This window comes from Elephas maximus, chromosome 9, assembly GCF_024166365.1.
Source record: "Elephas maximus indicus isolate mEleMax1 chromosome 9, mEleMax1 primary haplotype, whole genome shotgun sequence".
In the NCBI taxonomy this organism is placed as follows: Eukaryota; Metazoa; Chordata; class Mammalia; order Proboscidea; family Elephantidae; genus Elephas; species Elephas maximus.
The window spans coordinates 406,389-431,038 of record NC_064827.1 but is presented as its reverse complement, the minus strand read 5'-3'; the positions used below and the strand labels follow the sequence as shown (position 1 = coordinate 431,038).

General features: G+C 46.9%; 1 protein-coding gene across 6 annotated transcripts in view; it reads left to right on the top strand.

The window, feature by feature from the left end:
* EHMT1 (euchromatic histone lysine methyltransferase 1) overlaps positions 1–24,650 on the top strand; it is a 268,050-nt gene that overhangs the window by 222,793 nt on the left and 20,607 nt on the right. For all 6 annotated transcript variants that reach the window (XM_049896755.1, XM_049896754.1, XM_049896756.1 and 3 more), the window contains 3 exons: positions 6,649–6,771; positions 15,840–15,941; positions 18,044–18,148. In XM_049896755.1, the coding sequence (XP_049752712.1) occupies positions 6,649–6,771; positions 15,840–15,941; positions 18,044–18,148 (330 nt within the window). The remainder of the gene's footprint in view (positions 1–6,648; positions 6,772–15,839; positions 15,942–18,043; positions 18,149–24,650) is intronic.

Below are 24,650 nucleotides of genomic sequence, written 5' to 3'. Positions count from 1 at the left end.
CTAAGCATAAATTTTTCATATAGTGTTTCAGCTGGAGAGGTTAGGGAAGGATCTAATAGTTTATTGGGTTGGCTTGCAGAGAAGCATGGATTATGCGACGGCCTACACTAAATCCACTTAAAGTACCACACCTGCCTTGATATACTGTAGAAGATATTAAAAGGTTTAGGGAAATTGGAACGTGTCATGGATTGAATTGTGTGCCCGAGAAATATATGTCAACTTGCCGAAGCCATAGTTCTCAGTATTGTGTGATTGTCCATCATTTTGTCATCTGATGTGATTTTTCTGTGTGTTGTGGATCCTGCCTCTATGATGTTAATGAGGCAGGATTAGCATCAGTTATATTAATGAGGCAGGATTAGCATCAGTTATATTAATGAGGCAGGACTCAATCTACAAAATAAGGTTGTGTTTTAAGTCAGTGTCTTGAGATATAAAAGAAGTGAGCAGAGAGACATGGGAACTACATACCCAAAGAAAGTAGTGCCGGGAACAGAGCACGTTCTTTGGATTCAGAGTCCCTGCGTTGAGAAGCTCCTAGTCCAGGGGAAGACTGATGACAAGGACCTTCCTCCAGAGGTGACAGAGAGAAAACCTTTCTCTGGAGATGGCGCCCTGAATTTGGAATTCTAGCCTACTAGACTGTGAGAGAATAAACTTTGTATGTTAAAGCCATCCACTTGTGGTATTTCTATTATAGCGGCACTGGATGACTAAGCATGTTAGAGTGGATTTATCTGATTAGACCCACAGCCCCACATGTAGAGTGCCAAGAAGACATACCTTTTACCACAATGGTGAGGGACAAATTTATGAAGGGAGCCCCAGCATCCTTGAAGACTGCTGTGATTGCTGTTTTATGTAAGGCAGATTACAGTGGGAACTGCCCTGACTGAACTACGATACCTAACTATAATGGGGCCGATTGGTCCCTGTAATGCTAGAGGCCAAGTGGCAGCACTCAGCTGCCAGAGACGAGGTGGGTGTGGTTATCGTAATGGCTAGTGGAGTCAAAGCAGTCATCAGAATAGCCTGACTCATATGGACATAGGGTATTGGCTGCTTAGTCATGGTGCCCCTAGGAGTTAAATAGATGGGAAACCTACTTAATGTTTACTTGATCTGTAGAAGTGAAGAATTTGAGGTCAAGTGAACAGCAGTCTAACTCAAATCACCAGAATAGAGAATAATGGCCTCTCAGTCAATTCTAGACTGGAGCCAGTTTACCAACCCACAATCCATGAATGTAGGGGAGGCCAGGTCCCCTTGAGGAAGGACTCTGCTACCCTGCCAAAAGTTTATACTGTTAATCTTTTTCCCAGCCTTCCCCAAAGGGATCTACAGCTTCTACTAGAGTGACTGTTCATTGGGGAAGAGGAAATTATCAGATTTTTCAGGGATTATTGGATATTGGCTCTGAATTGACACTAATTCCAGGAGACCCAAAACATCACTGTGGCCCACCAGCCACAGTTGGGGCATATGGAGGTCAGGTTATTAGTGGAGTCTTAGCTCATGTTCATCTCACAGTGGGTCCGTGAACCCATCCTATATGATTTCCTCCATTCTCGAATGCATTTTGGAGTCTTAGTGGCGCAGTGGTTAAGCGTTCAGTTGCTGTCCAAAAGGTTGGCAGTTAAATCCACCAGCCGCTCCTTGGAAAGCCTATGGGGCAGTTCTGCTCTGTCCTATAGGGTCACTATAAGTCGGAATCTGCTCAGTGGCAATGGGTTTTGTTTGTTTTTCTTAGAATGCATAGTCGACATAGATATACTCAGCAACTGACAGAACCCCCACATTGAATTCTTGACAAGTGGAGTAAGGGCTATTATGGTAGGAAAAACCAAGTGGAAGCCATCAGAACTGTTCCTGCCTAGGAAAATAGAAAACCAAGAGTAATACCACATTCCTGGAGGGATTGCAGACATTACTGCCACCATCAAGGACTTGAAGGATGCAGGGATGGTGATTCCCACATCCCCATTCAACTTGCCTCTTTGGCCTGTGGAAAAAAAACAGATGAATCTTGGTGAATGACAGTGGATTATCGAAAACTTATCCAGGTGGTGACTCCAGTTGCAGCTGCTGTTCCAGGTACAGGTTCATTCCTTGAGCAAATTGATACATCTCCCTGTACCTGGTCTCTCCCGATACCTGGTCTCTCCCGGTGTCTGGTCTCTCCCGGTGTCTGGTCTCTCCCGGTGACTGGTCTCTCCCGGTACCTGGTGTGCAGCTGTTGATTGGGCCAATTCGTTTTTCTCGATTCTAGTTTCAAACAAACACCAGAAGCAGTTTGCCTGCAGCTAGCAAGGCCTGCAGTACACCTTCAGTATCCTACCTTAGGGGTATATCAGTTCTCCAGCCTTATGTCATAGTCTGCAGGGGCCTTGATCGCTGTTCCCATCCACAGGACATCACACTGGTCCGTTACGATGGTGACATTATGCTGATTGGGCCTAGTAAGGAATAAGTGTCAGTACCTCTGGACTTACTGGTAAAGCATTTGCATGCTAGAGGGTTGGAAAAATTCAGGCACCTTCCACCTTAGTGAAATTTCCAGGAGTCCAGTGGTATGGGGCATGTTGAGATATTCCTTGTAAAGGATAAGTTACTGCATCGGGCCCCTCCTACAACTGAAAAGGAGGCACGATGCCTGTTTGGCCTCTTTGAATTTTGGAGGCAGCGTATTCCTCATTTGGGCGTGCTACTCCAGCATATTAAGTAACTCAAAAAGTGGCTAATTTTGAGTGAAGCCTTGAACAAGAGAAGGCCACGCAACAGGCTCAGGCTCCTGACCAAGCTTCTCTGGCTCTTGAGGCATGTGATCCAGCTGATCCAATGCTGCTTGAAGTATTAGTACCAGTTAGAGATGCTGTTTGCAGTCTTTGACAGGCCGCTATTGATGAATTACAGTGCAGACCTAGGATTTTGGAGCGAAGCCCTGCCAGCCTCTACAGATAACTATTCCTTTTGAGAAACAGCTTTTGGCTTGTTATTGGGCCTTAGTAGAGACTGAACGCTTAACCGTGGGCCACCAAGTCACCATGTGGCCTGAGCTTCCCATCATGGATTGGGTATTATTTGACCCATGGAGTCATAAAGTTGGACATGCACAGCACGACTCCATCCTTAAATAGAAGTGATATTTATGAGATTGGTCCCGAACAGGACCTGAAGGCACAAGTAAGTTCCATGAGGAAGTGGCCCAAATGTCCATGGTCTCTACTACTATCTCATTAACTTCCATCTCCCAGTCTGCATGTGTAACCTCATAGGGAGTTCCTTATGATCAATTAACTGAGGGAGAGAAAACTCATGCCTGGTTTACAGATGGTTCTGTGCAGTATGCAGGCACCACTTGAAAGTGGAGAGCAGCAGCACTACAGCCCCTTTCTGGGACCTCCCTGAAGGACATTGATGAAGGAAAATCCTCCCAGCGGGCAGAACTTTGAGCAGTGTACCTGGTTGTTCACTTGCTTGGAAGAAAAAATAACCAGATGTGCGATTGTATGCTGATCTGTAGACTGTGGCCAATGGTTTGGCTGGATTTTTAGGAACTTGGGAGAACGTGATTGCAAAATTGGTGACAGACAAGGAGGTACGGAGAAGAGGCATGTGGATAGGCCTCTCCTAATGGGCCAGAGAAGTGAAGTATTTGCGTCTCATGTGATTATTCACCAGAGTGACCTCAGCAGAGGATGATTTTAACAGTGGAGTGGATGGGATGACACCTTACATGGAAACCAGTCACCCTCTTTCCACAGCTGCTTCTGTTGTTGCTCAGTGGGCTCATGAACCAAGTGGCCATCGTGGCAGGAATGGCAATGCATGTACTCAGCAACTTAGACTTCTGCTCGCCAGGGGTGACTCGACTACAGCCACTGCTGAATGGCCAGTCAGCCAGCAGCAGAGACCATCACTGAGTTCCCAATATGGCAGCACTCCTTGTGGCGATCAGCCAGCAACCTGGTGGCAGATTGATTACATTGGACCACTTCCTTTATGGACAGGGCAGTGTTTTGTTCTTACTGGGATAGACTCTTACTCTGTGGATATGGATTTCCCTTTCCTTTATACAATGCCTTTGCCACAGCTACCATCTGTGGACTCAGAATGCCTCATCCACCATCATGGTATCCCACACAGCATTGCCTTGAATCAAGGGACTGACATGACAGAAAATGATGTACGGCATTAAGCTTATGCTCGTGGAGTTCACTGGTCTTAGCGTGTTCCCCGTCATCCTGAAGCAGCTGACTTGGTAGACCAGTAGAATAGCCTTCTAAAGACACAATGATGGTGCCAGCTAGGTGGCAATACCTTACAGGCTTGGGGCAGCATTCTCTAGGAGGCTGTATATGCTCTAAACCAGCATCCAGTATATGGTGGTGTCTCTCCTGTAGCCAGGATTCACGGTCCCAGGAATCAAGGGGTGGAGATGGGAGTGCACTGTGCACTATTACCCTTAGAGATCGACTCCCAGAATTTTTGTTTCCTGTCCCAGCGTCTCCTCACTCAGCGGGTCTAGAGGTCTTAGTTCCAAAGGGAGGAATGTTCCCACCAGGCAACACAACACTGATTCCATTGAACTGTACGTTAAGAATGCCACCTGACCACTTTGGATTCCTCATGCCTCTGGAACAACAGTCAAAGAAGGGTGTTACCATTATTAACTGGTGTGATTGACTCTGATTACAAGGGGAAATCAGATTGATGTTTCATAAGGGAGATAAAAAAGTATGTCTTGAATACAAGAGATCCCTTAGGGCATCTCTTAGTACTACCATGCCTTGTGATTAAAGTCAGTGGAAAACTACAGCAACCTGATTCCAGCATGACTACTAATAGCTCAGACCTTTTGGAGGTGGTTTGGGTTACCCAACCAGGCAAAAAGCCACCACCATCAGAGGTCCTTGCTAAAGGTAAAGGGAATAAGGAGTGGGTGGTGGAAGAAGGTAGTTCTAAATTCCAGTTAGTACCAGGTGCCCAGTTTCAGAAATGAGGACTGAGTATTTCTTGCAGTTTCAGAAATGAGGACTGAGTATTTCTTGCTTGTATGTGTGCATCAAATATTTTTGTTTTCCTCATTTATAAAATGTAAGATATAAGTGGGGCTAGTGTGGTTTTGGTTGTACACATATGGTTTTATCATGTTTAGTGGAAGTATGACTTTGTAATTGACTTTCTTCAGAGATTGTGTGTGGTTTAAGGAGATGTGTACAGGTGCCAAGTTGACGAGGGGTGGATGCAATGGTTGAAGTTGCTGTCGACTTGCTGGGCCATGATTCTTAGTGGTTTGACAGTTACATAACTGTGTAGTTCGGCAGTTACGTAACAATGTCTGCCTTCATGATGTGATCTGGTGTGATCAGCCAGTCAGCTGTGAGGGGAATTTTCCTTGGGAGTGTGGCCTACATCCAATATATGTATATATGGACATTCTAGTAAAGTTCAGTTGCTTGCCCTGGATTCTGCATCTCGCTCTTCATCATCTGACCTCTGCTTCTTGGGACTTGAGCCAGCTGTCTGCTGTATTGCCTGCCAATCTTGGATTTGTTAGCGTCTGCAGCCCATGAACCAGCGGCCTGCTGTCTGACCTGCTGAACTTGGGTCCATCTGCTTCTGCAGCTACGTGAGTTAGGAGAAGCCTCTACCCTGACGCCTGAGCCACAAGACTTGGAACTTGCCAGCCTCTACAACCACAGGAACCATTTCCTTGAGATAAATGTGTGTGTGTCCATGTGTGTACATATATACATACATATGTACACACACACATATATACAACGTACACTTCACTGGTTTTGCTTCTCTGAAGAACCCCGTCTAAGATAAAAGGTTAGGGTTGCTTGGTGACAGCGTGTGGAGGCTCCATGGAAGGTACTTTTCCTGGATTTGGAATTCTAGGTGATCGTTGTTGTCTCTCAGCTCATTGGAGAAGCACCTCCACCATCTGCAGCCCATGTCCTTTCTGTTTAGAAGTTAGTGTGTCCTCCTGGGAAAAAATATTTTCTCTTTGTTTTTTCCTTTTGGTGTTTGTTTATATCTTTAACAAATATACAGTATGCATACAGAAAAGTTAAAATCATGAAATAAGCCCCAGCATAACCACTCAGGTCAAGAATCAGGACCCTGCTGCACCTAGACACACTCCCACCCTCCCTCCTCCAGAGCTGGAGCTGTCCCAGCCTTTATTGTCTCATCATCCCTTGATGTTTTCATCACCCAGAAAGCAACCTCAGGAACGTGGGTTAGTTTTGACTATTTCTAGAGTCATGCAGAGTGGACTCATAAAAACCAGAATAAAACAAACAAAAAATGACCCAAGCCCATGTAGAAGTGGCAGCATCCCAGGGAGGTCTGTGTGTGGTTAATGGTGGGTGCCAGCACTAGTTTTCTGGTTTTGGGGTGTCCTCTGGTTGTATAAGATTATTAGCATTGGAGGAAACTGGGTTCTTTATTGAGAAGTGAAGTCTAGGACAAACACCAATTAGGAACTAAAGGGCCAGAGTAAGAGAATAGTTTTGTTCATTTTGAGAGGCCCACTGTAGCTGCTGAGTAGAAACAGATGTAATGCAGCCCATCAGGTCTGGTTTCAGACACTTGTAGTATGTGTGTCGTCACTCTTACCTGTCTGTGTTCCAGGCGGGCGCCAACATTGACACCTGTTCTGAGGACCAGCGGACCCCACTGATGGAGGCTGCGGAGAACAACCATCTGGACGCGGTCAAGTACCTCATCAAGGCAGGGGCACTTGTGGACCCCAAGGTGTGTGCACACCCCTGTCGCTGCCCCGTGTGTCTGGACATGTCCCCTGACCATGAGGGGCTGGTTCCTCAGTGGGTTGCACCCTAAGCTCTGGCTGTGCGCAGGGGATTTGCCTCACCTCCCACGGCCTTGGTTGTTTGTAGAGAGTGCAGTGGCAACGACTTTGCCGTGTGGACCTTTCAGCTGTTTAGTGAGTGCTGTGCGTGGTGCACGTGTGGGAAGTCTGGCAGGATGCAGAGTGGCTGCACCAGGCATGGAGGCATGAAGGAGGGTGCTGAGCCACAGCGTGGCCATGGGGATGAGCTCGTTTGCACATGCCCATCCGTGCACCCAGTTTGGGAAGGGATGTGCTCAGGAGAGCAAGCTGGGCCCGCGTTTCGGGAGGAAGATAAGGAGAGTGACCACTTGTGGCATCTGCACCAATCTCTACATTGTGCTGCTCACCACGACTACAGGCTGGAGTGGGGGATCTTGTGCTCATGGGCGGGCGGGGGGGAGGGTGGAGGGACCACTCAGGCCCGCAGCCAGTTTATGCAAGCCTGTGAAGTTTATGTCACACCTCTAGCTCCTTGAGAATGTGCGCTTAGGAAATGTGTTTAAAAGATTCATACTTAAACCCTGCAGAGAGCTCCTTGCTTGGTGTGTGTGCAGTGAGTGGAGACTGCATGCAGGGTATGTGTGTCAGCTCCACTCACCCTGTGGTTCCCCCAGATGAAGATGGGGTGTGTGTTTCTGTCACCACTCTACTGTCACAGGTGCCCTGAGAATACAGCTGGCGTACCTTGGCATGGCTTTTGTCAGCAGGGGTAGGAAGTGTCAAGGGAGTACTCATGGGCACTGGAAAGACCGAGTGTGTGGTGTGAGGAATAGAGGTGGCCAGAGCATTGAGACTGGGTGAGGAAATACCACTGCCGGCTCGTCCAGGGAAATTCTCACCCAAGAAATAAAATCCCCTGTTAACCATCAGCCTGGAGCCATGGATCCAGGGTAGACTAGGCCACCGTCAGTGGAGATGGTGGTATTTGAGCAGGGTTGCCTCCACACCTGCCACCCACTAGGCTGCGCCCAGACCAGTGCCCGTGGCACTGTGCTAACCTCAACTTAATCTTTTTTAATTTAGTGAAGTCTTTTTTTCTGATTGTAACATTCAGCCAGAATTAATGCAGAGAAAGTATAGAATACTGAAACTTGAAGGAGACAGTCACCCAGCCACACCGAGCAGTGATGAGCAGGGAAGAGTAGGGCTCATCTGTTGCCCTTGGCTCCTTACTCTCAGCCCATCTACATCTCCCAGTGTCAGCCCCTGTGAGTTTTGCTGACTGACGAGTTGGAGGTGCTGGTGGAGCCTCACCATAGGCTGTGCACCAAGCCTGGTACTGAATAGCAGCCCCCACTATGGGTGGGCAGACACCTTGGCTGTTACCTATGAAACCTTGCACTGTACACCTGAAAATACATCCCTTGTACCCATGTCAGTGCTGAGTGTTAGTTTTCTTATATGTCAACACTTGGATATGCAAGAAAGAATTAATGCCTTTAAGTTATGGTGTTGACAAAGAATATTGAATATACCACGGAGTTCCAGAAGAATGGACAAATCTGTCTAAGGTGTGCAGCCAGAAAGCTCCTTAGAAGGGAGGATGGCAAGACATCATGTTACGTGATTTGGACATGTTTCAGGAGGGACCAGTTCCTTGCTAAAGTGGAGGGTCAGTGAAAAAAAAGAGGAAGACCCTCAACGAAGTGGATTGACACAGTGACTGCAACAATGGGCTCAAGCATAGCGTCGATTGGGAGGTTGGTGTGGGGCCAGGCAGTACATCCTTCTGTGTACTTAGGGTCACTGTGAGTTGGAACCAGCTCGACAGCACCTAAAAAGAACAACAACCAGAGGTGTTATTGTTACTGTTATTTCTTTTAAAATGATGACTGACAGGGTCTGTGTGCACACATCATTGCTCTAGACAAATTATTGTTTGAATGAAGATATCAAGGCTTCTGAATTATGTCATTAAGCTTTCGAGTAGCCAGAGAAATTTTACTGTGGACGCCAAAACCAAAAAAAAAAAAAAAAAACCTGTTGCCATCGAGTTGATCCCGACTCATAGCGACCCTATAGGACAGAGTAGAACTGCCCCATAGTGTTTCCAAGGAGCGCCTGGTGGGTTTGAACTGCTGACTTCTTGGTTAGGAGCCGTACCTCTTAACTGCTGTGCCACCAGGGTTTGCACTGTGGACACAGCTGGCCCTCATGCTGACTGGTACTTCAGATGCCTGTGCACATTTCTTAGTTGGTTAAGTTCAGTACTTACTGCTTGTAGACCACTGAGACACAATTGCTGCCAAGAATACCCAAACCTCTTTCTCAAGAATCCACGGCCTGTCCCATGCCATTGGAAAAAGGTTCCAGAGAGTCAAGCATGTTGGCCAGTGACAAGTTATCATAAGATTCCAGGAAAGGGGTAGAGAAGTAGTTGAGCAAGAAATTTGCTCTCCCGCTGTGAACATCTACAAAGCTAGAGAAACCGTATGAGACAGCTGTTTTTAAGGCGTTGGATGATAGGGCAGGTGCAGTCCCTGAGGGAAGAGAATGCACAGGGAGAGGTCCCCTTTGAATAGCGTATCGAAAGGAGTATATACTGTGACCTGTTGTTGTTAGGTGCCATCGAATCGGTTCCGACTCATAGCAACGCCACATACAACAACAAAACCTTGCCTGGTCCTGCGCCATCCTCACAATCGTTGTTGTGCTTGAGCCCATTGTTGCAGCCACTGTGTCAATCCATTTCATTGAGGGTCTTCCTCTTTTGCGCTGACCCTCTACCAAGCATGATGTCATTCTCTAGGGACTGATCCCTCCTGATAGTATCTCCAAAGTATGAGAGACTAGTCTTGACATCCTTGCTTCTAAGGAGCGTTCTGGTTGTATTCTTCTAAGACAGATTTGCTTGTTCTTTTGGCAGTCCACATGTCTTAGTCATCTAGTGCTGCTATAACAGAAATACCACAAGTGAATGGCTTTAACAAAGAGAAATTTATTTCTTCACAGTAAAGTAGGCTAAAAGTCCAAATTGAGGGTGTCAGCTCCAGGGGAAGGCTTTCTCTCTCTTTCAGGTCTGGAGGAAGGTCCTTATCCTCCATCTTCCCCTGGTCTAGGAGCTTCTCAGGCACAGGGACCCCAGGTCCAAAGGATGCGCTCTGCTCCCCAGGCTGCTTTCTTGGTGGTATGAGGCCCCCAACTCGGTTTGCTTCCCTTTGCTCTTATCTCTTGAGAGAGAAGAGGTGGTGCAGGTCACACACCAGGGAAACTCCTTGTACACTTAATCGGGGAGGTGACCTGAGTAAGGGTGGTGTTACAATCTCTCCCTAGTTCTCTTAACATAAAATTACAATCACAAAATGGAGGACAACCACACAGTACTGGCAATCATGGCCTAACCAAGTTGACATATATTTTTGGGGGGACAAAATGCAATCCATGACACCATGGTATATTCAGTATTTTCACCAATACCACAATTCAAAGGCATAAATTCTTCTTCAGGCTTCCTTATTCATCGCCCAGCTGGATATGCATATGAGGTGATTGAAAACACCATGGCTTGGGTCAGGTTCACGTTAGTCTTCAGGGTGACATCTTTGCTTTTGAACACCTTGTAGCAGATTTGCCCAATGCGATGTGTCTTTTGATTTCTCGACTGCTGCTTCCATGGGTGTTGATTGTGGATCCAAGTAAAATTAAATCCTTGGTAACTTTAATCTTTTTTCTGTTTATCATAATGTTGCTTATTGGTCCAGTTGTGAGGAGTTTTGTTTTCTTTATGTTGAAGTGTAACCCATACTGAAGGCTGTGGTCTTCGATCTTCATCAGTAAGTGCTTCAAGTCCTCTTCACTTTCCGCAGGCAAGGTTGTGTCATCTGCATAATGTGGGTTGTTAATGAGTCTTCCTCCAATCCTGATGCCCCGTTCTTCCTCATACAGTCCAGCATCTCAAATTATTTGCTCAGTGTACACATTGAGTAAGTATGGTGAAAGGATACAACCCTGACACACACTTTTCTTGACTTTAAACCGTGCAGTGTCCCCTCGTTCTGTTCAATCGACTGCCTCTTGATCTATGTACAGGTTCCTCATGAGCACAATTAAGTGTTCTGGAATTCCCATTCTTTGCAATGTTATCCATAATTTGTTAGGATCCACACAGTCGAATGCCTTTGCGTAGTCAAAACACAGGTAAACGTCTTTCTGGTATTCTCTGCTTTCAGCCGAGATCCACCTGACATCAGCAATGATATCCCTGGTTCCATGTCCTCTTCTGAATCTGCCTTGAATTTCTGGCAGTTCCCTTTTGATATACTGCTGCAACTGCTTTCGAATGATCTTCAGCAAAAATTTGCTTGCTTGTGATTTAATGATACTGTTCGATGATTTCTGCATTTGGTTGGGTCACCTTTCTTGGAAGTAGGCATAAATATGGATCTCTTCCAGTCAGTTGGCCAGGTTAGCTGTCTTCCAAATTTCTTGGCATAGATGAGTGAGCGCTTCAAGTGTTGCATCTGTTTGTTGAAACATCTCACTTGGTTTTCCATCAGTTCCTGGAGCCTTGTTTTTCACCAATGCCGTCGGTACAGCTTGGACTCCCCATTTCAGTACCATTGATTCTTGATCATATGCTGCCTCCTGAAATGGTTGAACATCGACTAATTCTTTTTGGTATAATGACTCTGTGTAGTCCTTCCATTTTCTTTTGATGCTTCCTGTGTGATTTAATGTTTTCTCCATAGAACCGTTCAGTATTGCAACTCGAAGCTTGAATTTTTTCTTCAGTTCTGTGACCTAGTGTGATTTATGCCAGGAATGCAAAGGTGGTTCAACATAAGAAAATCAGTCCTTGTAATACACCACATTCATAGAATGAAGGAAAAGAACCACAGGGTCATCCTAACTGAGCCACAAAAGGCATTTGACAAAACCCAACATTCTTTCATGATAAATGCACTCAACAAACTAGGAATAGAAGTGGAAATGTTCAACATAATAAAGGCCATTCCTGGAAAACCCACAGCTAACATCGTACTCGACTTGGAATGGCTAAAAGGTGTCCACCTATGGAACCGGACAAGGATGGCCACTGTCACCACCATTGTTCAACATTGTACTGGAAGTTCTAGCCAGAGCACTTAACCAAAAACCAAACCTGTTGCTATGGAGTCAATTCCGACTCCAGAGCAATTAAGCAGGAAAAACAAAAGGCGTCCAAATTGCACAGGAAGGTGAGACTATCTTTGCAGATTGTGTGACTATGTATGAAGAACCCCCAAGAATCCACACTACTAGAGCTAGTGAGCAAATGCAGCAAAGTTGTGTGCAAAATGACACAAACATCAGTTGTGTTTTTATATGCCAGTAGTAAACAGTCTAATAAGAAAATCAGGAATACAGTTCTAATTACAGCAGCATTTCAAAGAGTAAAATACCTAGGAATAATGTAACCAGGAGTGTGAAAGACTTGTATAATGAATACTCTATCGCTGAAAGGAATTGAAGACCTAAATAAATAAATGGAAAGACATCTGTGCTCATGGATTGTATGACTTAATATTGTTGAGAAGTCAGTACTGCTTTAAACTATCGGCAGATTCAGTGCAAACCCAATAGGCTTTTATGCAGAAACGGAAAGAGCAGTCCTCAAATTCAGATGGAATTGCAAGGTCTCTGAATAGCTAACACAATCTTGGAAAAAGTAGAAGTACTCACATTTCCTAGATTTAAGGAATAGTATAAAGTCAAAACAGTGTGTATAAGGAAAGCCATAGACCAGTGGAATAAAATTGAGAGTCCCAAAATTAACTCATAACTCTGTGCTCATTTGATTGTCAGCAAGGGTCCTAAGTCCTTTCAGTGGGGAAAGAATAGTCTCTTCAGTGAATGGTGCTGGGACAACTGAATCTCCACATGCAAAAGAATGAATTTGGGTACTGTTACGGATTAAATTGTGTCCCCCCAAAATCTGTTTAAACTTGGCTAGGCCATGATTCTCAGTATTGTGTGATTGTCCACCGTTTTGTCATCTGATGTGATTTTCCTATGTGGTGTAAATCCTACCTCTGTGTTGTTAATGATTCAAGACTCAGTCTACAAGAGTGTGTTGTGTCTTAAGTCAGTCTCTTTTAAGATAAAGAGAGAAGCAAGCAGAGAGACAGGGGCCCCTCTTGGAACCAAGAAACGAGGAGAGCAGCACATCCTTTGGACCTGGGGTCCCTGTGCTGAGAAGCTCCTCAACTGGGAAAGACTGATGACAGGGACCTTCTCCCAGAGCTGACAAAGAAAGCCTTCCCCTGGAGTTGACACCGTGAATTTGGACTTCTATCCTACTAGACTGTGAGAGAATAAACTCCTCTTTGTTACGGCCATCCACTTGTGGTATTTCTTTTATACCAGCACTAGATGACTAAGACAAGAGCTAAGCAATTCTTAAAAGAAAGCATAGGGATAAAGCTTCAGGGTTTTGCTTTTGGCAGTGGATTCCTAGATGTGACACCAAAAGCATAAGCAACAAAAGAAAAAAAAAACAGATAAATTCGATAACTCTGAAACAACCTATGGCAGGTTGTTAATGAGTCTTCCTCCAATCCTGATGGCCACGTTCTTCTTCATATAGTCCAGCTTCTGGGATTATTTGCCCAGCATACAGATTGAATAAGTATGGTGAAATGATACAACCCTGACACACACCTTTCCTGACTTTAAGCCCTTACTCCATTTGAATGACTGCTTCTTGGCCTAACTACAGGTTCCTCATGAGCACAATTAAGTGTTCTGGAATTTTCATTCTTTGCAATGTTATCCATAGTGTGTTATGATCCACATAGTTGAATGTCTTTGCATAGTCAATAAAACACAGGTAAACATCCCTCTGGTATTCTCTGCTTTCAGCCAGGACCCATCTGACATCAGCAGTGATATCCCTGGTTCCACGTCCTCTTCTGAATCCGGCTTGAATTTCTGACAGTTCCCTATTGATGTACAGCTGCAACTGCTTTTGAATGATCTTCAGCAAAATTTTACTGGCACGTGATATTAATGATATTGTTGGATAATTTCCACATTTGATTGGATCAAATTTCTTTGGAATGTGTACAAATACGGATCCTTTCCAGTTGGTTGGCCAGGTAGCTGTCTTCCAAATTTTTTGGCATAGATGAATGAGCACTTCCGGTGCTGTATCCATTTGTTGAAGCATCTTAATTGGTGTTCCCTCAATTCCTAGAGCCTTGCTTGTCACCAGTGCCTTCAGTGCAGCTTGGACTTCTTCCTTTAGTACCATCAGTTCTTGATTTTATGTTGTTTTCCTGAAATGGTTCAACGTCGACCAGTTCTTTTGGTACGGTGACTGTTCCCATCTTCTTTTGATGTTTCCTGTGTCATTTAGTATTTTCCCCTTAGGATCCTTTAATGTTGCAGCTTGAGGCTTTAATTTTTTCACAGTGATATGTTAGGTGTTACTGTTATTCTGCACAGCACCTAAATATACCATGGTGAAACTGCTGAAAACCAAACAATGAAAATGTTAAAAGCAGCCAAAGAAAAACAACAGTTTGCATACAGGCAAACGACATTACGAATGACTGCTGACTTTTCTGAAGCAATAGAGATCAGATGGCAATGGAATGACATTCTTATTCTGGGGGGAAAAATAAACTGTCAACCTAGAATTCTGCGTCCAGAAAAGAACCTTCAAAAAGTGAGAATGAAGTAAAGGTGTTTTCAGATAAACCAAAAGTTACTAAAATCCATCACCCCCCTCCCCCGTGCCCTCCTCCTCGGCCCCCTCCTCGTCTGTTCCCCTCTTCTCAGTCCTTCTCACCCCATCTCACCTCCCGCCCCCGTCGTTGCCTGCTTCCCGCCTGGCTGGGGTCTCAGGGCAGGGGCAGGTAGGGTCTCAGGGCAGGTAGGGTCTCAGGGCAGGTAGGCGATGTTTCCTTAGTGGAGCACCCCTGCGGTGGGAGCTGCGTCTCTGTCTCTCCAGCGCGTGAGGCCACTTGCAGAGCCTGCCCCTTGTGCATCTGCTGTTTGTGCATTTCAACGTGTGGCAATTTTCCAGTATCTCGGGTTCCTCCGATTGTACCTACTCAGATGGCCAAGAACGCATGAAAAGAGCACAAAACTTTTAGCCCAGCAACCATATGTGTTATATTTATGATACAAATAAGGATTTCAGTTCCAGTGACCTGGGGTTTAAGATTGTGGGTCTGTCCCGAGAATGGTAGGCCTGCTGGTAAATCTGTGGGTTTCACTGAGATGTGTGTGTCAGTATGCATGTTAAATCTGGGGCCACTGCTGTGAGGTTGGAAGTGAGGGTGAGGGGGGAATAAAGGACAAAACTCAGGAATGGGGCACGAAAGCAAAGAACAGTCTCCATAAGAGAAACGGTGAGGTGTGTCCACGCGGGCCTTGTGGTTGCTCTCATTGGTGAGATACACACTGAGGTTGGGATCTCCCTGGCTCTGGTGATGTGGGGCATCAGTAATGCTGTGGTACTTGCTTGTGTGTCTTGGGGCCTTGTGGCCACGACCTCAACATGGGCTGCCTCTTCTCTCTTGAGATGGCCTCACCTGTGGCAGCTCAGGGTCCTTGAGGAAGCAGAGCTGCCCTTGGAGCCCCACCCCAGGAACGTGCCTCGGGCCTGGAGCACATGCACACCCTTCTTGTCCACGCCCACTGCCATCATTCCTTAAACTCCTGCAGCTCAAGGGCAGCTGTTACCGAGTCAGTAGCACTGCTTCTGTTGTCCACCGTGGCCATGACTGTACTGAGGGTGAGCAGTGGAAGGCTCTGTCCTCACGTCGCAGAGACTATGGAAGGGCCCAGAACTGTCCTGGGCCACCGCCGTGGGGACGTGTGAGTGTGTGTTGTGGTGGGAGGGCACCAGCCCACCTCCTGGACAGGAGCTCAGCCCAGGCCCAGTGGACGAGGCTGGCTGTACAACCCTCTCATCTCCCTGGGTGACGGCGTGAGGACTCACTGAGGTTGTGCCTGTGGGGCTTCAGTCACATCTGTATTGCAGGACGCAGAGGGCTCTACATGTCTGCACCTGGCTGCCAAGAAAGGCCACTATGACGTTGTCCAGTACCTGCTTTCCAATGGACAGATGGACGTCAACTGTCAGGTGAGGCTGTGCTCCCTCACATGTAGAGCTGCCCGCCTTCTCATGACTGTACAGAGACTTTGTCTATTCCCACTGTCTGGAAGTTTCTGTCGTACTACAGGGACAGCTTAGCCGCTTGTATGGCCTCTTCTGCTGAGCTCTTTCCCCAGCCCCTCCCATGGTAGCTGCTGCCCCTGGCTCCCTATTCCCTCTTCCCTGATCCCTGCCTCTACGCCTTACCTCTGCTCTCGGCTCCCTGCTCCCTGCCCTTACTTCTGCTCTCAGCTCCCTGCCCCCTGCCCCCTGCCCCCTGCCGCCTGCCCCCTGCCCTTATCTCAGCTCTCTGCTCCATTCACTGGCTCCCTTCTCCCTGCTCTTAACCTCGGCTCCCTGCTCTTGGCTCCCTGCTCTTACCTTGGTTCCCTGCTCTTGGCTCCCTGCTCTTACCTCGCCTCCCTGTTCTGTGCTCCTGCTCCCCGTTCCCTGCCCCTGCCCTGCTCCCTGGTCCTTCATCAGAAGGATTCTCAGACAGTATCCCCACTAGGGCTCCACAGAACCAGGACTGTCAGCATTCTCTTAGGCCTAGTAGATTTTTCCAATACTTGGATGTACAGCGTGTTCTCCAGGCAGCACCTGCCTAGCAGGCCTGATTGGATGGTGTAGGCGAGGGGTTCCAGTTACTGCTCCTCTTCCAGCATGTATGGGTCAGGCTTGGCTGGCTCTGGCTCTGTCCTGGCCTTGCTGTGTTACCTAGGCAGCTCCCTGGGCCTCACAGTAGTCATCCTGGCCTGGCTGTGTCACCTAGGCAGCTCTGGCTGCATCCTGGGCAGCTCTGGTTACGTCCTGGCCTTGCCGTGTCACCTAGGCAGCTCTGGCTGCGTCCTGGCCTTGCGGTGTCACTTAGGCAGCTCTGGCTACGTCCTGGCCTTGCCGTGTCACCTAGGCAGCTCTGGCTGCGTCCTGGCCTTGCCGTGTCACCTAGGCAGCTCTGGCTGCGTCCTGGCCTTTCCGTGTCACCTAGGCAGCTCTGGCTGCATCCTGGCCTTACTGTGTTACCTAGGGAGCTCTCTGGGCCTCGCAGCAGTCATCCTGGCCTGGCTGTGTCACCTAGGCAGCTCTGGCTGCCTCCTACCCTTGCTGTGTTACCTAGGCAGCTCTGGCTGCATCCTGGGCAGCTCTGGCTGCGTCCTGGCCTTGCCGTGTCACCTAGGCAGCTCTGGTTACGTCCTGGCCTTGCCGTGTCACCTAGGCAGCTCTGGCTGCGTCCTGGCCTTGCGGTGTCACTTAGGCAGCTCTGGCTACATCCTGGCCTTGCCGTGTCACCTAGGCAGCTCTGGCTGCGTCCTGGCCTTGCGGTGTCACCTAGGCAGCTCTGGCTACGTCCTGGCCTTTCCGTGTCACCTAGGCAGCTCTGGCTGCATCCTGGCCTTACTGTGTTACCTAGGGAGCTCTCTGGGCCTCGCAGCAGTCATCCTGGCCTGGCTGTGCCACCTAGGCAGCTCTGGCTGCCTCCTACCCTTGCCGTGTCACCTAGGCAGCTCTGGCTGCCTCCTACCCTTGCCGTGTCACCTAGGCAGCTCTGGCTGCGTCCTGGCCTTGCCGTGTCACCTAGGCAGCTGTGGCTACGTCCTGGCCTTGCCGTGTCACCTAGGCAGCTCTGGTTACGTCCTGGTCTTGCCGTGTCACCTAGGCAGCTGTGGCTGAGTCCTGGCCTTGTGGTGTCACTTAGGCAGCTCTGGCGACGTCCTGGCCTTGCTGTGTTATCTAGACAGCTCCCTGGGCCTCGGAGCAGTCTGCCCCCAAGGACTGCCATGTATGTCTACTGGGGAGTGCCCTTCCTGCTCGCAGTGGGGGCCTTCCGTGGGACAGGTCCACTCTGAGCCACAGTTTGCCACCCACCGTCAGGGTTGGTTTCCCGTGGGACAGGTCTACTCTATAGCCACACTTTATCACCCACCGTTAGTTGGTCTCCTGTGGGACAGGTCTACTCTAAGCCATACTTTGTCACCCACCGTCAGGGTTGGTCTCCCATGGGACAGGTCCACTCTGAGCCACACTTTGTCATCCACCAGGAGGTTCATCTTCAGTAGCCGTCACAGTCTGTTTCCTTCTTTTGAAATTAGGATGATGGCGGCTGGACGCCAATGATCTGGGCCACCGAGTACAAGCATGTTGACCTCGTGAAGCTGCTGCTCTCCAAGGGGTCTGACATCAACATCCGGGACAACGTGAGTCTCTGCGGCGGTGTCATCCCAGTCATCGTTGTTGTCATCCAGAGGCTCCTCTCCTAGAGGCAGCTGTCTTGGGTTAGATGGCGGCCAGGACATGTGGGTGATAGCTGCCCTCTGAATGACCTTTGTCAGCACTGACACAACTCCCACTCTTTCTTACCAGGTGACATCAAGTTGTTCATGCTCTTGTCTTTCTGTGGTGATTCTGTGCGTGTCACTTGATTGTTGGAAGGAAGTTTAGAGGGGTGCCAAGGTAGCCGCAGACATGGCCTTGTGTGGAGTGTTTTTTTCAGAGCGCATGTCTGGCCTGAGGTGGGGGCCCCCAGCTCTCTTCTCCCACCTTTCTTGTGTCCGTGGAGATGCCAGAGGAGACGGTCAGTGCTGGTGATCCAGTGCCCCTGCTGTCACTGCCCTCGCCACAGCGCCTGCCTTGGAAGAGAAAGAAAGGCAAGAAAGTGAATGGTTGACTGTGTTGGTTTTCTGCACTGTAATTTATGATGCTGCTTTGATGGTTAGTTTTTAAGGATAAATGTACAAGCCCAGAGAGTAGAATGTGGGTCCAAAGTGAGGGGTCCCCGAGTTCCTCCAGCCTGTGGGACCATGGGGTTACTTTGGTTATAACCAACAGCAGGTAACTGATGAATTTACAACAGAAGGGGCTTTATGGAGAGATCTTCGGGGGACACAGGATCAGGGGGTGGCGGGATGGCCAGGCATGGAGGTGGGCATGAACCATTGTGGTCCAGGGGCTGGGAAGCAAGACGGATCAGAGGAGTCTGACCCACGCCTCATGCCCCGTGCCTTTGTCACCTCCCAGGACAAGTGAAGGAACATAAAACGTGTGGCCATAGGGCTGTGGGCCTGCCTTTACGGAGAGTCACCAAAATGGGAAGTAAAGAAACAAGAAGGTCTGACCTACAAAAGTGACTTCTGAGGGAGCACCATTGAATACTGCATGGCTGGTGTCTGAGTCTGGTGTCAGACTGGGAGAGATGCTGACTCTGCAAGTCCCTGGGACTTAGCCAGATGGAACTTGAGACACCTACCTGCCGGGAGAAAGGAGAGACACATGCAGTAGGCCTTGCCACTCCTGCTGCTGCTCAGCGTTTGAAGCCCCTCCAATAACCGAAGACCCCTCCCCCGCAGGCAGGTTCTGTCTCCTCCAGACCCCAGCGCTGGCCCCTGGCTTCCTGGAAGCCGCCTAGTCCTGCCTGCCGCAGAGGCTCTCCGGGGCTGGTCAGTCCTGGACCCCAGCAGCTCTGGAAGCCGCCTAGGCCTGCCTGTCGCAGAGGCTCTCCGGGGCTGGTCAGTCCTGGACCCCAGCAGCTCTGGAAGCCCTCTAGGCCTGCCTGTCGCAGAGGCTCTCCGGGGCTGGTCAGTCCTGGACCCCAGCGGCTCTGCTGTGCAACTGCAGACAGGAGGGCTGCGGCTTCCGAACCAAGAGAGCTGATGTGATGCTACCAGGGCCTGTTCCCATTGCCCTCATTCAGTCCCGAGCAGCATTGGGTCCTGTTGCAAGGAAAGCCGCAAACCTGAGTGGGAGGCATTTGGATGAGAATGAAAGAGAAAAGGGAGTGAGGTAACACGCTGTGGCGGTTCTCCCTTTGGCGGAAGCCCAGCATGTGTGCACACAGTGAGCGCAGCCTCGATTGGCCTTGCTGACATTTTTGTCTACACTTTGTGGAAATCACCTCCTTGAAGCCTGCTGTCCCACTCCATCTTGTGTCCTGGGGTAGACCACCTGCTCAGCATCCTGCAGGTGTTGCCAGGGCAAGAAATGTGAGCTCTGGGTGGTTCTGACTAGAATGGAAGAATTGACTGCACCGCAGGTTTGTGATTTTTAAGATAAAACATCTTTATCATTTTTCTTGATTTTAACAGTTTTATTGATATACAGGTGGCATACTGCACCTATTTAAAGTGTACCCTTGGATAAGTTTTAACCCCAGACCCGTTGCCACGATCAAGATGGTGAACACGTTCGTAACCACCACTCACTCCCAGAAGATTTCTCCTCCGGCTTCATTTGCCCGGTCCTAGTCCCCAGTCACCCACTGGTCTCCCGCTTTCACTGGATTAGTCTGCGTGTTCTGGTTTCCCACAGATGGGCTCACACCATATGTGCTCTTTCTCTTTTTGGTCTGGCTTCTTCCCGTAAGCACAATTCTGAAATTCATCCATGTCATCATGGGTATTGGTAGTCCCTTGTTAGCACTGAGGAGCTGTCCCTCATGTGGGTTATGTCAGTTGGTTTATCTTTCGTCTGTTGATGGACTTCCAGGCTATTTCCAGTTTTAGACTGTTAGAAATAAAGCTGCTGTCCAAAAAGGACCAGGCTTACTGGTCTGACAGAGACTGGAGAAAACCCGAGAGTATGGCCCCCAGACACACTTCTGACTCAGTACTGAGGTCACTTCTGAGGTTCACCCTTTAGCCAAAGATTAGACAAGCCCATAAAACAAACAGTAATACACGTAGCCCAACCATGTATATGAGACTAAAATGGGCACACCAGCCCAGGGGCAAGGATAAGAAGGCAGGAGGGACAGGAGAGCTGGAGGAATGGAAACGGGGAACCCAAGATTGAGAAGGGGAGAGTGTTGACACATCGTGGCATTGGCAACCAATGTCACAAAACAATATGTGTAGTAACTGTTTAATGAGAAACTAATTTGCTCTGTAAACCTTCATCTAAAGCACAATTTTTTTTAAAAGGTATATTTAAAAAATATTTAAACCCAAATATATCAATAATTACATTTAAAAACACAAAGCTGCTGTGAATCCAGGTAGTGTCCAGCTTACGACAGGGTTTTGTTCTGACAACTTTGTCTTAAGTTGGTTCTCACATAAGTCAAATCTCTCCTTTTTTTTGGCATTCATTATTATTGTCTTTGATTATCGGTACCTTTATAAATCTGATCTTTCAACATCTGTGAGTGAACATCTGAAAATAACATCAGCAAGTTAAATGCTGCAAAATGTTTTATGTAGTACATATAACTAAGAAAATGTACCAAAAAAAAAAAGATCCTAAGTGCAGTTCTTGGTAACTTGAATGCAGCGTAAGTCGGGGCACCTGTGTTCATGTACTTTTATGTGCAGTCATGCCCCGCATAGTGTCCATTTGGGCAACGTCCAACCACATACGTGTCCACGGTCCCTTAAGTTTATAATAGAGTTCAGAAATCTCCGCTGGAGAACAGGACGTAGTGGACCTAACTGGACATAGTGAACGCAACAGCTTCCTGTATATAACGTGTATCTCATGTGTCTTGTGTACAGGCAGTCCCCGGGTTACAAATAAGATCCATTCCTAGTCTGCCTTTAAGTCGAATTTGTAGGTAAATTGGAATACGGGTCTTATTTATCGTCAGTTAGTCAAATGTTCGTCTTAGTGTGTATTTTACCTGTCTGTGCATATAAAGGAAACCCTGGTGGTGTAGTGGTTAGGTGCTACGACTGCTAACCAAAGGGTTGGCAGTTCGAATCTGCCAGGTGCTCCTTGGGAACTCTATGGGGCAGTTCTGCTCTGCCCTACAGGGTCACTATGAGTCAGAATCGACTCGATGGCACTGGGTTTGGTTTTTTTTTTTTTTTGGTATGCATATAAAACACTTAAGAAACACTTCCAAACCACACAACGTTTTCATGAGCATCACAAAGTAGTGGGTGTGTTCATTATTATGAACCATTATATTTAACTCAAATATTTAATATAATAGGCTTTATGGCAGTCCGTTCTTAAGTGCGAGTTACCTGTAAGTCGGATGTTCATAACCTGAGGAATGCCTGTAATATGGAGTATGCACAATGGCCAGATCACAAAGTCCCATTTCACAGAAGATATCGTGAATGTTAAGTGATGCATGACTCCACACTGAGTCTGCGTATGGGCGTGTTTTCATTTCTCTTGGGTGTATACCTGGGAGTGCGATGGCCAGATCGCGAGGTAGGTGTGTATTTAACTGTTTGAGGAAACTGCCAAACTGTATGCCAAAGTGGTTGCACCATTTACATTCCCACCAGCAATGTATGAGAGTCCTCCATGTCTCCTTCTCACATGGCATGATCAGCCTTTTTAATTTTAGCCGCACTAATAGGCATGTAGCTGTATCACATTGTATTCTTAATTTTCATTTTCCTAATAACTAATGAGCTTTAGCATTTTATCATGTGCTTATTTGCCATATGTTTATCTCCTTTGGTGAAGAGTTTGTTTGCATTTTTTTGTTAATTTTTTATTGGATTGTTTGTTTTCTTATTTTTGAGTTTTCATAATTTATTATGTGTTCTTGATAGAAGTCCTTATCAGATATATGCTCTACAAATATTTTCCCCCAGTCTATGACTTTGAAGAGCAAAAGTTTTTAACTTTGATGAAGTTCACTTTATTCTTTTCTTCTTTTATGGATCATGTCTTTGGTGTTGTATATAAGAAATCATTGTCTAACCCAAGATCCCAAAGATTTTCTCCCATGTTTTCTTAGAATACTTTGTATAGTTTTAGCTTTTACATTGAGGTCTGTGATCCATTTTGACTTTAATTTTTGTACATGTGTGAGGTATGGCTTGGAGTTTTTTTTTTTTTTTAACATGGATTTTCTGTTGTTACAGCACCATTTGTCGAGAAGGTTATTCTTTCTTGACTGAATTGCCTTTGCACCTTTGTTGAAAACCAGTCATGCAAGTCAATTCCTCAGCTCTCCCTTCTGTTCCGTTGTTCTGTATGTCTGTCTTTACACCAGTATCACACTGTTTTGATTACTTTGCTTTATAATAAGTCTCAAATCCCATATGGCAGATGAACCTTAACTTAGTATAACTCTGTTTCCCCCCTCCTGGGAGAGTACACAAATGTTCTAATGCCACAATATGTCATTGTTAGCTGGTTTAAACAGTATTTTCTTTTGAAGAGATTATAACAGCAGAAAGTTGTATACATTTACTCTGTTGTCATTTCCAGTGCTCTTTTTTTGTCTGTAGGCCCTAGGTCCATATTCCCATCTGGTGTCGTTTTCCTTCTGCCTGTCTCACTTCCCTTAACATCTCTTATAGTGTTGGTCTGCTCATGAGGAATTCTTTTGTATGCCTGAAAATGTCTTTATTTTGCCTTCAGTTTTTTAAGATTTTTGCTGTATATAGAATTCTAGGTCGAAAAGTTTTTGTCTTTCAGTACTTCAAAAATGTTGCCTTACTGAGTTCTTACTTGCATTCTTTCTACTGAGAAATCTTGTCATCATCGTCTTGTTCCTTCGTACATATCTTTTTTCCTCTGCTTGCTTTTAAGATTTTCTCTTTATCACTAGATTTAAACAATTTATGATATGCCTTGGTATTACTGTTTCTGTGCTTGTGGTTAATTGAGCTTTTGTTGGGTTTAGAGTTTTTGTCAAATTTGGAAGTTTTTCAGTCATTTCCTCAAATGCTTTTTCTGCCCCCTCCCTTTCAGGTGCTCCAGTTACGCATATGTTAGGCAGTTTGAAGTTGTCCCACAGCTCTCTGATGCTCTGTTCATTTAAAAAAGTTTTTTTTCCTTCACTTTGTGTTTCGAAATAGCTAGTTTTTATTGCTGTGTCTTCAAATTCACTAATCCTTCCTTCTGCAATGTCTCGTATGGTATTAATCCCATGGATTATGTTTTCATTTCAGACATTGCCATTTTCTGCTCTAGAGGTTCATTTTGGGTCCTTTTAATATTTTCTAAAATACATCTCTACGTTAAAGTTTTTGAAGATACCAAATACAGTTTTCTTAACTATTTTACTATCCTCCTCAGCTAATTCTAATATCTGTATCAATTGTGGGTTGGTTTTGATTGACTGATTTTTCTGTTCATTCTGGGTCATGTTTTCTGGCTACTTTGGGTGTCTGGTAACGTTTGACTGGATGCTGAGTACCATGAATTCTACTTTGTTGAGGGCTGGGACCTTTTGTGTCCTTATAAGTATTCTTGACCTTTGTTCTGGGATGCAGTTAAGTTACTTGGAAACAGTTTGATTGTTTTGGAGTTTAATTTTCAGGTGTGTTAGGTGGGTTCAGAGCAGGGCCCCCACCTAGGGCTGATTCTGCCCCTCCTGACAACTCCACCCAGTTGTCCTCCACATGGTGCCCTGTGGACACCAAGGCGGTTCTCGGGCTGCGTCCTCTGTGTAGTGTAATGCTCCTCTGGGTTCTCTGTGAATGCTAGCTCCGTTGGTCTCCCTGGACTCACAGCTTCTCAGACCAGGGGTTCCCTGGGCTTTGGCTGTGTCCCCTCCCTGCACCATGGCTAGGTCTTCCAAGGCCATGATCAGGCACAGTCCAGGCCCCCTTGTTTGTATCATCTCCCCGGGGTCACGGCCCATCAGTGCCTGACATCGGGTGTCTTAAAGACTTGTTGCATGCATTGTGACTGCTCTGCTCCTCCTCAGCTGGGTGCAGAGGTCCCCTTAATTGTTTCAGCAGTGAAGTCACCAGAAGGTGCAGGGCAGCCTGGTCACGACTCAGAGGTGGCTTC